This window comes from Nothoprocta perdicaria, unplaced genomic scaffold (assembly GCF_003342845.1).
Source record: "Nothoprocta perdicaria isolate Ctin4 unplaced genomic scaffold, notPer1 scaffold_2, whole genome shotgun sequence".
In the NCBI taxonomy this organism is placed as follows: Eukaryota; Metazoa; Chordata; class Aves; order Tinamiformes; family Tinamidae; genus Nothoprocta; species Nothoprocta perdicaria.
The window spans coordinates 13320579-13338001 of record NW_020455204.1 but is presented as its reverse complement, the minus strand read 5'-3'; the positions used below and the strand labels follow the sequence as shown (position 1 = coordinate 13338001).

Below are 17423 nucleotides of genomic sequence, written 5' to 3'. Positions count from 1 at the left end.
TAAAAACGTTGTAAAATAAATGAGCAGTTCTAACTTTGTTAACATTTGTCTATGTTCAGCACTGCATTTGCCCCAAATGGAGGTGCTATGCTAATTGCTTTTTTTTTTTGTTAATCCTGTAGTATGTGTATACATTCAGTCTTAAAAGGGTTATTTTTTCAAACTGTGCACCTGTAAAGTTTCTTAGCAATAAGGTAGAAAATTGAGCAAGTTTTTACCATAATTTTGTAGAATTAATTGCTCAGTTCCATATTTCATTAAAAAAAAAAAAAACTGCAATATAGGCAGTTTGGAGGAATAAATAAAAGTGAAATGTAAACCACATAAAAGTGTTTTTGTCAAGTGTACTCTCTGTGCGTATGTGCATATAATACCTGGTTTCATTTTTTAAATGCTAAAGATAAATGCCATGCTACTGTTGATGCAACAAATAGAATTGAACGTTGGTATGGTGATAGCGTAAAGGCAGTTATGATTTGATCAGATGTTGGAGCAAAAAATTTGCCATGTTTTGTGGATTTTTTTCAATGTTATACATGGGGAAAAAGGTGTTTGATTTTTTTTATTGCTATTACTATTTTGGCAAAAGAACAGTGAGGTCAACAATGGAACCAGAACAACAACAAAGACCAAGCCCAGGAGTGGAGAAGTCATCAGTAGTTCTGAGGCTCTGTGCACTGGACTCCAGTTCAACGGGATATCGAATGTCCATCCAAAAAGCTGGTCTCCAAACCCAAACCTGTTTCATTATGGCTTGTATAATTGCTGGAGTTAGAGAAGAGACTGTTTTTTCTTTTTTTTTTTTCCAATAATGTAAAAGAAAAAAAAAGGTTCACTTTTTGATATTATTTATTAAATAAGAAAAAAAAACCAACTGTGTTTAATTGTTTAACTTTAGCAACTTTGTTATTACGATTACTGTATCTGATTTAGTTTCATCTTGTTCCTGTAGGTATGGACTGTCTGATATTTCTATTGCTTGGTTAACAGCAATAAGAAACACAAGTTCCTCAGCCCTGTGAAGAGGTGGGAAGCGGATGCAGCAGAGAGAGGGTTTGCGATGGTCGCAAGTCCCAGTATTGCAGAAGCCCTGCACGTTTCATGCCAAACTACTGCAAAAGCTGCTGGTTCAGTTGTCAGAGGGACAAGCAGACAGACTGAGTTGCTAAGAAGGTGCAGCAAGAGTCGGGGATTTGATATTTTAGGTGGATGATAAGGAGGTATTGTAGATTTTCTGGAAACGTCTGCACAGATCAGTGTAGCTCCTAGTTTGTCACACAAAAAATCAACATTGGTGGAGCAGCTGCTTTTCTGCTGTTGGTAGCATGGGGAGTGTGGGCAGGTCACATTTCGAAATTTTTAAGATGACTTTACCATTCTGGAGAGGGACTGCAGTTGGCTCAGACTTTTCAGAAGAAAAGAAAATAGAGGCTTTCTGGGGCTTTGGCAAAAAGAAAGGGTCACAGAATCACAGAATATTCAAGGTTGGAAGGGACCTCTAGAGATCATCTAGTCCAACCTTCCCACACTTGCGGGTCACTTGCTTATCTTCACTGTTAGTATATCTGGAAGAAACAGAGTGTGAGATGGTGCTGATCCTGCATGAGAACATGCACATAAAAACAAAAACTGCATCTAAGCCATACCAATTAGCTGCACAGGAGGCCTGCAAAATAAATCCTGTTAATATCCCGAATAAAGAGTGAAAAGGAAAACTGTATTTGGCTGGAGGAAAAGGACAGGAGGATAACACTGAGACTGCTGTTTCATGGTCATGGTGCTGCATGATTCTGAGAAGCAGAAAAAAAATAACAGGCTGCTGTTCAGGGACTGGCAAGTAGAAAATATTTACTGTAGTTATAATACTTCTGTTTTGTGCCAAAACCACTCCAAAGGCCAAAAAACATGAGGAGTTAGAGCCCTGAAAAAGAATTGGTAAAGGCTCTGTCACCTTTCCAATTCTTTGTCTTCAAGCATGAAAAAGGTGACCACAGTTTTGCTGTCATCTTTTTCACCGTCACTTTATGCCACCGTCACTTCCCTTATTCCTGTGGGGTTTTTCCCCTGATCCTTAATTAGTTGGCAATTTTTTTTCTCACAACCTGCTGAATAACTCAATAGGGATGAGTCAGTGTTAGATAAGATGCAGGGTAAGTTTTAAGATTACTTGCTGTAATCTCTCTGTGCTGTTTCTAGTGCTGTGCTGTTGGGTAGAGGGTAGAAGAAGGATTTGGGGGACGGAGGTATTTTTTTAGCCTGTCTGTAAGTGTATTGAATAGAAGTTTCTACAGACCTGACCTTAAATGATCTGCAGTTCTTCATCCGGAGGTGATGCTCTTATTTTGAAGCCGTATAATTTATGCTCTTTTTTTTTTTTTTTTTTTTTTTCCAATATAGAATATAGAAGAAGTGGGTTTACTTGTCATCATCCATTTTTTATTTGTATTTACTGTCATGCTCTCTCATCTACGTTCAGATAAACCTTAAATCTTCTCTGCTCTTAAATACATTTTCCCCTGGGAAATTTGTCAGTCCCTGCTGCTATAAGTCGCTACAGAGATATTTAACAGGCAGCCTGTGACTTTATACCATTCAAACTACTTCTTCATCCCTTCTTCTATCACTGTCTACCACAGCTTCTTGTAAATGACTTTCCTTGAGGCCTCTGGCATACAAATACAGCAATTGCATTGATTTGTTCATTGCAGTATCAATGCATGAATGTATTTGTAATAAATAGCAATTGATTTGCTCTCCTTAATACACATCTAGCTTTAAAGCTAAGGCTATAGCATCAGGAATTTTAAAGAAGTTTGTAGTTCTATTTTAATAGTTTCATCAGTTGTATTAAGGGTAGACAGACAAATCTATACCTAATAATGTTTTGTGGCTTCAAATAATCTGTTTTAATAGCAAGCTGGGTGCAAATATATGATTAGTTCTTACCTAAAATTTCTGAAAGAGTTTTAATTGGATCTTGGGCCCAATGCCTTTTTGGAGTGAATCAGCTTGTTCTGACATTTCTTTTTTAATTTTGCTCTTTCTGGTAAAATTTTGACCCAGTCTAATTTGAGCTAATCCAGCCAAGGTATTTTGTGCTGTCCAATGGAATGTGCTAAAAAGATGCCAAGATCCACACTGGAGTGTTCAGCAAGGGTGGCAAACATGACAGCAGGGATCGCAGACTTGGCTTTTTCCTCTCCCTTTGGTGCAGCTGCATCCCCACACAGACACCGCACTGCCCGTCTGATTGCGTGGCACCTCCGTGCGCATGCAGGTGCGGAGTTCGGTGGTGTGACCTCTAGGTATTTCTTTACCTGCATAAAAATATTCCACACAGCGCTTGATATATCTATATATGCAACCGAGCAGACAGTGAGATGAGTGGTTTGTGCCCTGTTCTCTTCCACTGATCCTTTTAATCCTTGGTTCTCTATTGATTTGAGCTTTCTCCTTTTCCTTTTCCTATATTATTCTGTTTGCTCTCAGCTGGGTGGGCCTGCTCTTCAAAACCTTTTCTCTTTACTTGCTACCAGCACTGGGAGCTGGGAGTCAGTGGCTGGAGGATTCACAGTGACTCAGTGAAGAGCCTTATAGGGAACCGCAACAAAGGTGTGAGAGAGATCCAGCAATAACATTAGATGTTAACGTGAAGGAATCATTAGGGTGTGGGTTTTTTTTTTTTTTTTTTAGTACCCATCTTAGTCTTAATGAAAAGCATTTCTGTGCCTTCAAAACAAATTTTTTAACAAGAATTTGTCATGTTCAGTTTAAATTTTGACCATTTGCTTTCCCACAGATTGAAAAAGCAAGTATCTGAACACACAAAGCAGCTTCAAATCTGCCTCTGGGTGCTAGTGCTTTTTATGATGCAGCATCTGTTTTTTTCCTTCGGGCGAGAAGCTGGGCACCAGAAAGCAGTTCTGTGGTTCTTGCACCTCGCTGAGGTTTGTAGGGATTATAGGCTGGTTTGGGTAGAAGGCACTTCAGGCGCTTGGGTTAAGGGTGTTTGCTAAGGTGCTGTCTGGCAGCCTGCAGGGACCCGGAGCAGAGTCAGGGCATTCTGCACTAGCAGCAAAGCCTTTTCCTTCAAAAACAAATTCCCAGGGTTCCCAGGGTTAAATCTGATATCAGCAAGGGCGACGACTGACCCCACACGCTGACGAAGTAGGGGTCAGTTTACCCCTTTCCAGATGATGACGTTTTGTATGGGTGCTGTGCGTGTTGGTGATTACTGGTCTCAGAGCAGTGCTGCCAGCCAGGGACTCCTTCCTGAACGGGCTGCTGTGGATCAATGTGTGGTTACAAGTCTGTTCTAACACTTCCTGCCTCCCCGTGGCACTTTTGCACCATGCCGGGGTGGAAGGAGCCACTTGCCAACAAGCAATCCAGCGAGCAATTTATTTTATTGTGGCCAGTCACATTAGAGTGAGCTCTATCAGTGCCAATGTTTACCTAGTTCCTGTTATTGTAGCATTTACTAGGAAAATGTGCTCTCTGTGATTTGTTATTTTTTTCTCTTAAAAATTATATTTAAATGCAAGACAGCTGTGAAATGTTCTCCTGAAAAGTACTGTGCCATGTTCAAGGTAAATTGGACTTTTTCATTATTTTGATTCAGAAAGTTCATAATCTTCATGCAGTAACAACCTGATGTTACTGAAGTTCCCCAGGTGGGACATGAAGCAATGAATTTAGGCCTTAAGTTAGACCAAAGTGTCACCAAATTCTTAGGTCAGATGAAAGACGAGTAATAACAACAGATGTGAACACTAATTTTTAAGTCAGACTGCTGGAAATTTCAGGACTGATAGGAGTTGCTTAGTCCCTTATGAGTCATGCAATGGATACAACTACTAAAATTTGATTATTACTTGCCATATAGACCAAGACGATAAATTGTTTTATGGACAGAGTGATCACACATGAGTAGAATTTCAATTGTTTAAAAATTTAATATAAAGTGAGAAAATGAACTTAAAGATTGAATGGCAATTAATAAGATGTTAGACTCTAGCATAGCTGACTGACAGTATTTATAGTTCTCTAGGAATTCACCATCATGAGTAAACACTTTATTAGAAGCTCATGTAGAAAACATTAAATGATGTATGAGATATTTGCTAGGTAAACTTCAGCATGTTTGCCATCCAGCAGAACACACAGTGAATGAAATTAATGCTAACGAGTTTGCTGTATTTTACTGGGCCACAAGGCATAGTAAAAAATATGTGGGAAAGGATAAAAAATCAGCCAGACGTTGTTCAAGATGCTTGCTCTGGATGGAAAGTTAGGATGTGAGTTCAGGTCTCCTGTATATCCTATTGAAATACGATTGTTGCTCCAGGGATTTATCTTCCCGGTTTTCCCGTTTCTGCAGTTCAGGTTAGTTCAGAGATGTTGACGTAACTGCAGACAGGGGAGGCTGAAGCAGCCTTCTCCCAAGGAACCATTTGGTGGCTCCATATCCCCTGGCATAGAAGAACCCAAAGCTTAAATCCTTCTCTGGAAATGGAAACAAGAGCTTAAACTTGTTTCTCCCTCATCTTAAGCAAGACTTGGCTTAACTGCCTTGGACTGGAGAAGTTTTCTCTCCCTGCAGAAGGGTTTCACTGTGATGGGTTCATCTCCATCAAAAAAGTTCATGTTCAGCAGTTTAGTAGCAAAACTCCTGATTAACTCTCACCTCAGCCAACTTCTCCATTGAAACTGGATTGTGAAGTGGCCTGACCCCCTGAGACATGAATAGCGTGGAGAACTCAAGAGGAAAGCAAAGTCATGGTGACTGGGCATGCTAAGGGAGCGTCACCTCCAGCACCTCTAGGTCCTTCATAGGGATAAGGATCCAGGCTCGGGAGACCGTGGGCAGGAATGCAGTGGATAGGGATGGATTTGTGTATAAGGGAAGGTGTGGGCTAATAGACTTCAGCCACTGCCCAGAAAGTCACCCCGGGTGTTTTTTGGTCAGGGCTATGTGAGCAGTGGATGTGATCTAGCCACGTCAATAACCCAGGGGAAGACGGAGGGCGCCGGTGCTGGGCGGGCAGGCCCAGCCTGTGGCTGCCAGGGCCTTGCCAAGGGCTGCACGGGGCAGAGCCCAACGCCCCCGCACACAGCTGAGTAGGGCCTGGGCGCCTGTGGGTACAACTGGGGGGCAGTCACTTGAAAACTAACGTACGAGCCCTTCTCTCGGAGACGTCACCAGCTGCCTTCTTCCGCCATCCTTCCCCAGGCAGAGCCTCGCCGCTGATCCCACGACGTGTTTGCAGGGACTGCTCTTTGGGAACGAAGGGGGTTCGATGGGAACCTCTGCAGCAGCTCCGAGATAAGAAACAGCTCTTGATGGAGTTGGGCCCAAGCTGCCCTTGCGAGCAGCGGCACGCAGGTAGGTGGCACTTTTGTCAAGAACGTGTCCTGCAAGTCTGAGCCTTTCTAAAGCTTCCTGTTGCAGGTGGAAATTGTCTCATCTGCTCCCTCCCAGCCCAAGAGGCAGTTAAATGTCAGCATTTTAAGCTAGTGCCCTCTCCAATTCAGTAAAGACATGGGCTGCCTTCAGGGGCCTGAAAATGCCTCTCCCGTGTTAACTCAGAGAAATGTTAACTCAGTGTCGCTCTGCTGTGCAAACCTCCACCCCTCAGAGATTATGTGAAAATCCTCAAATAACAGTTAAAACTGGACTAGGGTTTGAGAAGGGTAACCAAAATGTGTCAAGAGCAACTAATATTCTGAAAATTTTCAGGCAAAACTGCTACAAATCGCTTTGCTAGGGAATTATGTGTGAAAGCATTGGGTCTGACGTGCTCCACATGGAAAAGAATCGTCAAAATGGGAGATTTTTAATAGGAGACAGAAGAGAAAGGTTCATATGAAAGCTGCGGTGTGAATCAAAGGGACCTTGAGCCTGCTACGAAATTTCATGGTATAAAGGGAAAAAAAACCTAGAAATTACTGTGTTATTAAGGAGCAGGTGTTTCTAAGGGGGCAGGTGAGGAAATGTATGAGTGACAAACCTGGTTCCCTTTGCAAAGCCCCTCCAGCTGCTGCCCAAGATAAGGGGGCACACAGGTGGGGAGAGTCCCACAGGCGCAGGAAGGTCCTCGCAGGGCCCATGCGCCAGCACCTTCCTCGGGACAGGAGCAAGGCCAGATGTAAGTAAATAACCATTCCAGGTTCCAAAGCAAGGCCTGAAGCTGTGCAGATGGCTGCTTTGAGCCCACAGGCGTATGGAAATGATATCAAAGTTCTTTGGTTTGTTTCGTGCAGTAGGATATTAGGCAAAATTATTCAAACTAAATTAGGAGTATGCGCAGGCACGACATGAATCAGTCCTAAAATTACGTTTGGGGAAGTTTATATTAATTTAAAAGCATGCTGCTCTTGGTGGAGTTAGCAGAAGAATTGGATTTCCAGGGTGCTGTGGCCCAAGCCAGCCTGCAGCTTGGGAAATAATTACCCAGGGAAGCCAGTGGGCAGCAAGGAAGTGCGTGGCAGCCCCGTCCGGTGACCATTAAATGTCAGCACCACGTCAGGGGCTTTCAAAATAACCCCCAAGTCTTATGTTCTTGTACATATCTGAATTCAGAGCATGAGGGGGGCGTTGGGTTTCACAGGGAAACCTCTTTTTTTTGGCATAGAGAAACGAGAACTGAGCTTAATGACAGTGTGAGCTTAATGACAGTGTGACCATGTGGGTCAAGCTCCTCGGCCCAGGGGTGTCTGCATCTTGTAGGCTTGAGCCTTCTAATTTTTCTGTATAGCAAACTCTGGAGGAAAATAGAGCAACTGGATAGTCTCTTGACCTCCTATGAGAGCCACCAGGTTGGAACTGGTGGGTAGGACAGGGCTGACGCAAAGTCCATCTGACCACTTTGCCAGGGGAAGCAAAATAACTTCCTGACCCACCTTACAGAGCAATCCTGAGCAAAGGATTAATGAATTCTGTAGTTTTCTTCTCCTTGGAGCCTCCTCCATGGAGCCTCTGTGTGGAAGCTTGGCAAGCTGGGCTTCAGCGTGCAGTAACAAAAGCCTGGGCAGCTCTTAATACAGACTTGACAAATTAGTGCAGCAGATGAATTGCATGGGATATTAGTAAACATTCGATGCCTTAAAAATTTATTTATTTAAATTCTTTATTTCAGTAAAGGTTTTTTGCATTTCTGTTAGCTTAAAAAAAAAGGCAAGGAAATAAATAAAAAAAAAAAAGAGATCTTGAAAAGTAGCAGGGAACACATAGCTATGCCTGACGCTCTCCTGGATTGTATTGTTTGGTTTCAACCCGTTGACAGTATTTAAACAGGTTTCTTATTTAATAAACACAAGGGCACAGGAGATACGTTTTCTGGATCCTTTTCTTAGACCTGCAGCTTCAAAATTAGCTGAGCTGCCTCTTTGCTAGAAAATCCACCCTAAACTTCCCTCTCTCCTTTTCTCTTTTTTGCCTCAAAATTTCCATTTAGCTGCTACAGATTTTTATTAAGTGCCAAAGTAGTAGGAAGTCAGTTGTAGTGTTTCTCCCATGCAGGGTGACTCCTACTCGATGTTTGCTGCCCGCATGGAGATGTTCTGCTCTGGCCTCACAGTACGGAGCGGACAACTGAGGTCTCGCTAGCTCCAAATCAGGGCTCGATGGGCACAGCTGGGGCTGGGGGAACCTTTTCGTGCCATTATTATCTTTGGAGACCCAGAAACCTTAACTCCTGTGCAGAAGCTTGGCTGTTAGACAAGCAGCAGAGGGGCTGTGCAGCTCAAGACGCCTCTCTTGCCTGTTTTCTTCTTGGATAGGGACATGAGGCAGCCTAGCGGGCACTGCGGGAGGAGAGAAATGAGAAGGTAATGCTGAAAATAGGGCTTCATGTAAAGCACTTGGAAATTCTGGCATCTTTAAGGCACACATCAGTTTGCTGTGGAGGTTGCTGATGAAAGAAGAGCCAAGGTGGACGGTGCATAAAAGGCCAGAGCTGTTTGACAGAAATAAGTAATTTGTAATTAGAAAAATGAAGCAGAAAGCTCTAGTCAGAGGGTGAGGAAATTGCTGCCCTGCATGTACACCTGAGCCGAATGGGGTTAATCAAACTCAGGGACATATTTTAAGTGGGAGCATTGGATAAATGTGTGACCCTTCCTTTTTTTACTGTGCTGCAGTCAAAAGATTGCAGCCCCCTTTTCCTCAGCACCGTTTGCTGCTGGGAAGCTGGATTTAGCTTCAGTCAGTGTAGACCAAAGAGAAGAGGGATGTTTCCAGTGCCCTGGAGACGAGAGGGGCAGTAAGGCCATTCCCCAAATATGAAGGCAGTCTTGGTCTGACTGCCTTGGTTTGCAGAAAGAAGTCTCACAGATGGGATTAGGTTCCTGTCGTGGGACAGCAGCGTGATAGCCCAGAGTGCTTCCTGGGAAAATAAACTTGAGGAGGAAAATAAATCTGTTGGAGAGAGGAATGGAGTAGTTGTCCATGGTAGAAAGTACTGCTAAGGAAGGGTGCAGAGGAAAAGAGGCAATGAGAGGCAGGAGGAATGGAGAGAAGAGGAAATACAAAGCGGGGAGATGACCTGGTAGGGAGAGAAGACGACATTTATGGGCACTCTGCATCTGCAGTTTGTTGTCTGAGTCTCTTTTCTGTATGTGGAAGGCATTTTGTGCTTAGATACCTTCCCTGCTAATTGTGAAAGGATGTTTTTAGGATAAGGATATCCCCTGCCAACCTCCATAACCAAGTGATATTGGCGTAAGATGACTTGTTAAGCAGACTGACTAGTTTCTTTTGCTTACGTTTCCATTAAGAGCAATACCTGACCTAAAAATGCAGTTTCTCTGTCACACGCAATTTTAGATATCTGCCCTATTATGAAGTCGACCTTTCAAACGATATAAAATACCTCACTTTTTTTTTTTTTTTTTCTATTTTCTCACTACATAAATCCAAAAGCAGCTAATTTTGTTCCTTCAGTTTCAATAGGCAGGACAGGTTTGTAGAGGGTTTTGTCCCGTGTCTTAAACTGATGTTTTCCTTTCATTGCTAGGAGTTGAATCTTATCATTTATTTCTGTGAGAATTTGCAAAAGATCAGATCAATGTCAGCAGCCTCAGCCCAGCTGCAGATTTATTAATGTGCAGGCAGCACATTGTTTTTATGGTCTGTGCACAAAAACTGTCTTTTTTTAATTTCCTGTGTGTGGGCAAGTTGCAGCCCACAGTAGCCCAGGTAGCCACTTGGGGCACTAGCTCTGTGCAGAGCAGGAATCTGGGTGTCAGAACCTGAACTCTATTTCCGATTTAAAATCAGCCTGGAAAGAGAGCAGCTTCTCTGATTAAAAACCTTGAGAGCGGTTACATTTAATATCCACGTCCACATTCTGCTCTGGTCAAATTTAATTTCTAATACCCTTTTTTTAAGTGGTGGTGACTCAGAACTGAGAGAAGCGTCTCCAGTGGGATATTTTCACAAACAGAATGCAATATAATAGATATAACTTGTGCTGCCCAGCTCTGCAGAGCCAAGTGCATCATCTGGACACGCACAGTTCGGCAGGGAGGCTGTGTTTCTAGCTCAGCAAAACACCGGTGACCACATCGGTCACTGCTTTTCCCCTGCTTTCAGTTCACAGACATGTCTATTTGGAGAAGAGTTGTTGCAAGGTGTAGTAAAGCCGTGCACTCCCTGACCAAGCGCCTGATCTCTCAGTCCTAGCTTTGGCTTGTGCTGTTTCTGCTTTGCTACACTGAGCTGCTTCCATGTTTGTGTTGTCACCAGGAGTGTTCCTTGTGACCAGGAGTGACAGGGAACGTTTGTGATATTGGTGAAACACGGGCAGCATCTCAGGGGGCCAGTCCCGTGTCCGCATCGTCCTGCGCTTCCCGGCGCAGCAGCTTCCACCCACGCCGATGGGTTTGCAGCAGCACCCCGTGTTTGTGCTGGCTCTGTGGTTTTAATTTACAACAAAAATACACAAGTTTACAGGAGTTTATCACGGCTTATCATCTAGATGAAGAGGGCATTCCACCTATGCTTAAAGTCACCAGTGCCTTTTTTCCCCTCACTTTACTTATAAGAAAATATGTTGCTTGAAAGCATGATTTTCCCATGGAGAAGGAGAAACCCTTTCTCTCCTCCCTGGAATCCTGCCCGTGATTGCCTCCCCCAGCAACGTGTACTCAACACATATTATCTCAGTGAAAATAATTTGAAAAAATACAGTGAAAGTAACTGAAAGACTTTTAATTATAACACACAGGCATTGAAGTGCGGACAATAAAGCATATTTGTTTGTATGTGTATTTGAGGAGAATCTGTTAGCACTGTGGGAAGTTTAATAAGATACCCAGAACTGTAGCTAAAAACATTGATGGAAATGATGCCTTTTTTTTTCTTTTGCTTCCCTTTTTGGACAGTTCACAATAAACACACCATCTTCTAGGGCTTTTGGCAAAGTCCCCGTCTCCAGAGCCCACTTTTCCTCCTGGGTACTTCAAAGGGAGGGTGACATATTCTGAGGCGATGATGGCATCCATTTCCCAGGAAATTCCCTCGGCGTTTGCCCTCAGGTGTTTCATTTCCCCGGATCTAAGTAGCACTGGGCGCAGGCCGCAGTCGCTGCCCGGGGCCCCGTGATGAACGGCTGCATCTCCGTAGGCCGCAAGCGGCCTCATCCCTCCGGAGGCAGCTCAGGGTGGCGCGGACGCGTTCACGTGCGTGTAGGAGCCTCTGGAGAGCGAGGCCCGCGTCGTCTTGCCCTCCTCCTCCTCGCCCAGCTCCCCTCGCGCCGCGGGGCCCCGCTGCCGGGCGCAGCAGGCGAAGGTGGCCAGGAAGCCCGCGCGGAAGCGCCTGTTCATGAAGCAGTAGACGATGGGGTTCACGCAGGCCGACGTGTAGGAGAGCAGGTGGATGAAGGAGATGGGCGCTCCCGAGAGGCGCAGGTCGGCCGAGGACGTGTCGAAGGCGCGCCACGCGTTCACGCTGAAGATGGGCGTCCAGCAGAGGAAGAACAGAATCACAATCACCACCAGCATGCGGATGACGAGCTTCTTGGCCGTCAGGTTGGCGGAAGAGCTGCTGCTTCTTGCCCGGTCTATTTTGCTGCTGCCGGTGGCCGAGAGCTGCTGCAGGGGCATTTTTTTCTTTCTTTTGGCCTTGTGCAAGTAACATCCGTCTCCATCCTCATATTTGGTGCTGCTGGTGCTTGCTCTTCTTTCTGTAGGTATAAATTAAGTGCTTAAATAGTTGGCAAAACCCTTCTGAGCAGTGGCTCAAAATACAAACAGCAGAAAGGAGTGTGAGCTGTGAGTCTGCAGAGCTTCCTTCGTGGCTAAACGGCTGCTGCAAAGACAGGGCTGCCCCTTCCTCTCGCTTTCTTTACCAGCTCCTTTGAGCCTGCTGCCTTTCAGGGTCCTTAACAAACTAAGGGAAAAGAAGTATGAGCACTATTTGCTCAGGGATTCACTGGAGATAGCTGTCAAAACTGTATGTTTCTATCCATAGCCTATGGATTGTTGTTTATTGGCAAAAGGTAATCCTGGTGGCTGGAAGAAAAAAAATGGATGTTTCTATAACAAACAAATCAGAAATTAGCTTGACCCTATCTGAGCTCTTTTGAAACAAGCTATAGGTGAAGTGTTATTCCTTACAGTATAATGGAATTACTTGGATCAAGAAAAGGCATCCAACTACTTTTCATATCTTCAACTATAACTTAAAAAAACCAACCCCCAGGAACTGTTACCTCGTGCGGATTTTCCCTGGCTGACATCAAATTTTATTCCTCGGTAGAGTTCCAGGGAAATCAGGCCATATGCAACCATCATGATGATCCCAGGTATAAGGAAGAGGATGAGCAGCAGGAACGTGTACCTGAAGGATTGCAAGAGTCTGTGATGTGGGAGAAGCACAAAGCCAGGAAAGCAACGTGGTTTTTATTATAGCATTTGGGGAAGAGTAGTTAGTGGTTTCGCTGAACGTTTTTCAAGGTAATATAAAGGATGTTTTTGACAGCTCTAGAAATGAGAAGCTTTCCCCTTGTCCCTGGAGCCACAGAGATCTGTGGGGAGATTTCTTGGGTGGAAAATGCCTTCTTGGAGGGGATGCCTGTTGCTTGGCTGCACATGGATACCCCCTGCCCTCCCATGTGCACAGTCATAAGCAGTACCCTGTGGGCATTCAGAGCTGGGGAGATCATTCTCTTTAAGCATATTTGAGAGCCTGTAACTCTTCTGCTCACTAGGTCTCACTACAGCATCTCAAGGTCTGCAACAATACATCAAAGAGGAGAATTTCATCCCACAGCTTTCCTCCTGTGCATCTGTGCTCATGCTGCCAAATACCTGACACTCTTGCACAAGTGCAAGTACAATCAGTACAAGCTTTCTTGTGGTTTCTCTGGATGCACCATACTGAAGTGGCACATGCCTTAATTTTCTTCCCCACTTTCATTAATCTTCCCTAGCCAAAACCCTCTTGTGTCTCCCCAGCATGATGTGCTTGCCCGTTATGCAAGGACACAACACATAGTGCTGCTGCTGGATAAAGCTGCTATTTACTTACTCCACTTGGCTGTGTAGCACTTTGAGCACTGCCTCTCATTACTCTAATCATCTTAATCATCCTAATCATCCTAAGTGGCCAAATTCATTCTATCCTCTGGGGCGTTTGTAAGCTCTCCACATTTCCATCCTCTACTCCTTGCCTGCTTTGAGGACCTTCAGGCAAGCGTTAATAGGAAAGGTAGCACACAGGAGGATGCTGGTGTGCATCCGTGTTTTTCTAAGATTAATCAAGAATTTCTCTGAAAGTATGAGGTTTACATAAGGGTAAGGGAAAGCAAGAAATAGTCCTACTTGAAAAGCGATAGATGCTTTCAGTAAAGTGACAGTAAGGGCTTGGCAGGCCACGGTTTGAGAACCATTGCCAGGCTAGGTATTGTTCCTAAGGCGAAAGTCATACAGGTGTTGAAATGTAAAAACAGCTTAAAAAACAGATGTTTCCATTTTCTAAATAAGTGTAAAAGAAGTGTGAACGTTGGTTAAAGGGTAATGCTTGCTCTTCAGTAAGCTTAATGCCACCATGAAATCCTAATTTCCACTAGTTAATTGTGCCTTTGCTAACAGCTGTGTGCGCCTTACCAAGACTGCTGAATGATGTCGCTTGGCCAAAGGAGCCGACACATGTTTGCTGTGCTGTTGTTGTACTTGGTGAAGGGCACCAGCCTGCTGTAGATGGGGTACGGTGACATGATGGTGAAGGAGACGCCCCAGGTGGCAGCAATCACTTTCAGGGCATGGGATTTTGTCTGCCAGACCCTGGACTGTAAAGGTTTGCAGATGGCACTGTATCTCTCCAGCGATATGGCAACCAGGTTGAATGTAGATACACTTACGGAGACACCTAATATGCAAAATAAAGAAATAGGTTATTGCCTTGTTTTGAACGATCCCTGATATATTCAGTTAAATTTTTGTGCATGTTTAGGAAAAAAAAAAGTATAGCAAATGCTTGTAATCTAAATAATTTATGAATGTCATACTGATTAAGTCAGTGAAAATGCATCAGCAAGAGGTTTAAAGCTCTGTACTGATACCTCTGTTCCGTGCTGTAACTCCCAATGAGCCCAAGAGAAAGGGCTCATTCTGTCTAACCATGGAATTTCAGCAACATGGAAAGAGCGGTCTGCAGAGGGTTCTTAAAATAAAACATCTTCTTAGTTAAAACGTAATATTTGAAAATAGTTCGTTGGACTTTTTATAAGGTAATTTACGCAGTGTGAAACGAGAGAAAGTTGATGGGGCTTCAGTAATTTTTTATGGCACTGTAGCAGCAATTCATTATAATTTGTTTAAACGCGGCCTTTAGTTTTATTGGTTTTATCTGCAGAAACATGTTGATTTCCCATTCCCACCCTTTCACTGTGTACTTTCACATTACATTGAAGTTCTCAAGGGCACAGGTTGAAAAGGGAACTTTTTCTGTAGTTTCTGTAATTAACCCAGGGTAGTTCAAAGTGACCAAAACTTAACACAGAGTTCTCACTTTCTCTCTCTCCCCCTTTTCTCTCTCTCTCTCTCCTTCTCTCTCTCTTTTTCTCTCTCTCTCCCTCTCTTTTTTTCTTCTCTCTCCCTCTCTTTTTCTCTCTCGCTCCTCCTCTCTTTTTCTCTCTCTCTTTTTCTTTCTAGAAACAAGCACAAAAGATGTATTCAAAGTGAGACAAAAGTCACTTACCCAGATGCTCGTAGTCCAGGCAGTTTGAAACTCCTGGCCCTACCTCGAGCGCCAAAGAGGGTAGAGCAGGGCATATCTGTGTGGCTTTTCTCAAAGCCAGTCTCTAAAAGCTCTTTCTGAGGGCCTTGTGCTTTATGGTTTCCTGGTGACTTCTCATCATACCTGATTTTTCAGTAGTGCTGGCTGTGGCTGCCAGCTCTGCAAATAATAGCTACTTTAGACTCATTTTTTATCCCTGTTTCTCTGTGTGGTGGTACCAGAAAGCTGTGAGCAAAAGCTGATGTTAGTGGGGACTGCCCAATGCTGCTATTTTTGTGGAGGGATTGGAAATGACTGTGTCAGTGTTGGGGAAGCAAAGGTAGGTGCCACCTTCCTGATTAGATCCTGAGCTATACTTATCACTTAGCCTGGTCCAGAAAAGCACTTCAGTATTTATTTCAAATTAAGTGGATGCCTCTGTGTTTTGTTGGATCAGACTACGGAGATCAGTACAATAAAGATTCACTCTACAGAGTTTTTTCTTAATAATATTGATTATTCAGTGGCAAATGAAAATAGGCAGGTTTTAGTAGTCTTTAATGAGCTTCTCACATATCCCCTTAAATAAACTTCAAAATAAGTATGAACTTCCAGGACTTACCCATGAAGTAAGTGGCGGTTTTACAGACAGCACTGCCGAAAATAAAATCTTTCAGCAGGTTGGGGATGAGGGTAAAGGGCATGCAGAAGAGGCAGAGCATGAGGTCGCTGACGGCCAGCGAGAGCAGAAAGGTGTTCGTGACCGTTCGCATCCGCTTGTTCCGTATCAGCACCGTAATTACAAGAATGTTCCCCAAAACACTGAGCAGAAATATCAAAGCATACAGCAGGATCCGAATGGTCTGGTGCAGATCTGAAAATGGTCACAGTGAAAAGTCAGTTAGGGAACGTGCATCGGTCAAGTGTTTCGTCCTCAAGCCAAAGGTAAAGCTTTTACTGAGGCTTTTGTAAAGCATAAAATCAGTGCGAGTTCTGAAATTCTTAAACTTCTGGTCTACCTGAATTGCCTGATATTACAGTGCAATAGCTGCAGCATGGTGGGCACTGGGGAACCTTGTGCGACTCCTAAATGCCCACTCTGCTCCAGCCACGCGGCAGGCAGCGCTCGCTCCCGATGGAAATTCCCCCTGTATGCAGAAGTGGGAAACGAGGTGGAAATCGTAACTATTTTAATATGTGGATGATTTTTTCTCATCTCCACAGTGCAGTAATTTCACATTTAATCATTTTCATGCTATCAGATAACTCTGCTGTTATTGAATTGTTTGAAGAGTGAAAAAAGAGATCTGTTTCTGCCAGCCCTTGGTAGAGGGGCTATTTCTGCTTTTCTGTTCACACTGAAATTTGTTCTAGCTGGATTTTTAACTGAGCACTTGAGCACATACCAAAACCTTGCCTGCCTGTTTCTTATCCTAACTTATCAGCGAGCGGTTGATTTTGCACTCCCTCCCAGGGAAAGCTTCGTGTAGCTGTTTTTCTCTGTAATATTTCTACTTTCAGTGAGAACTAAAGCTGCCCGAAAAATCCATTTTCTACACATACCTTTAGAAGGATAAGGTGGATCATCCACACAGAAGAAAGTGTCGTTTTCCAAGATGATATGACACACGAAAGCAGTAATATTGGTGCCATTCCCAAGCAAGCTGTCGCCCACAATTTCCATCCTTTGGTGTCCCCAGGTTAGCTTTTGCGGCCGAAAGGAGCTGCTTTGTACCTATTTGCCCATTCTTTTAGTAAACACAACCATTTCTCAATGAAATCTTCCTCGGCAGGATGTGAGCGAGGTGGCTGCACCGGGAAGCTCTTTCAGCTCTCCGCTGGGAATGCCCAGGACCCCCTTTGGAGGGAGGGCAGTTTATCGCAGCGGCGCGCGGCAGTCGAGGTGCGGAGGAGCAAGGCACGCAAGCACCTCCACATGCACACACGCTCCCTCCCGCGCCTCCCTAGATCCACCCTCTGCTCTGACTGGCCCTACCGTTGGGATTATAAACAGGCTGGAGAAAGATTATGGCATTAACCCCTTGCGGGCTCGCTCCCACTCACGCATCCGCAGCGTTTCTCGGAGGAAGCCTGTGAAAGCCACAGCCAATAAATCAGAGCCAGCAAGTGATGAGAGCCATAAATCAGTCTCTCAGACAACAAGATTTAAAACAGTGAGAGGAGCAGAACGAAAGGGCACGGA

The 17423-nt window shown here is 44.2% G+C and overlaps 1 protein-coding gene across 1 annotated transcript; it reads right to left on the bottom strand.

Moving 5' to 3' along the window:
* Positions 1 to 11658: 11658 nt before the first annotated feature.
* CCKAR (cholecystokinin A receptor) lies at positions 11659 to 16904 on the bottom strand. The gene is made up of 5 exons (XM_026037769.1): positions 16784 to 16904; positions 15843 to 16094; positions 14110 to 14371; positions 12714 to 12841; positions 11659 to 12185 (listed from the first exon to the last, which is right to left on the bottom strand). The coding sequence occupies exons 1-5, from the start codon at positions 16902 to 16904 to the stop codon at positions 11659 to 11661; spliced, it is 1290 nt and encodes a 429-aa protein (XP_025893554.1).
* Between the last annotated feature and the right edge of the window lie 519 nt (positions 16905 to 17423).

What these genes read in the sequence shown, in the direction of transcription:
- CCKAR (XM_026037769.1), bottom strand. Translation starts at nt 16,904, where the DNA reads ATGGAAATTGTGGGCGACAGCTTGCTTGGGAATGGCACCAATATTACT. An exon ending in TCCACCTTATCCTTCTAAAG is followed by an intron (nt 16,095 to 16,783) that starts GTATGTGTAGAA and finishes GACCATTTTCAG; the next exon opens with ATCTGCACCAGACCATTCGG. An exon ending in CCAGGGAAAATCCGCACGAG is followed by an intron (nt 12,186 to 12,713) that starts GTAACAGTTCCT and finishes TTATACCTACAG; the next exon opens with AAAGAAGAGCAAGCACCAGC.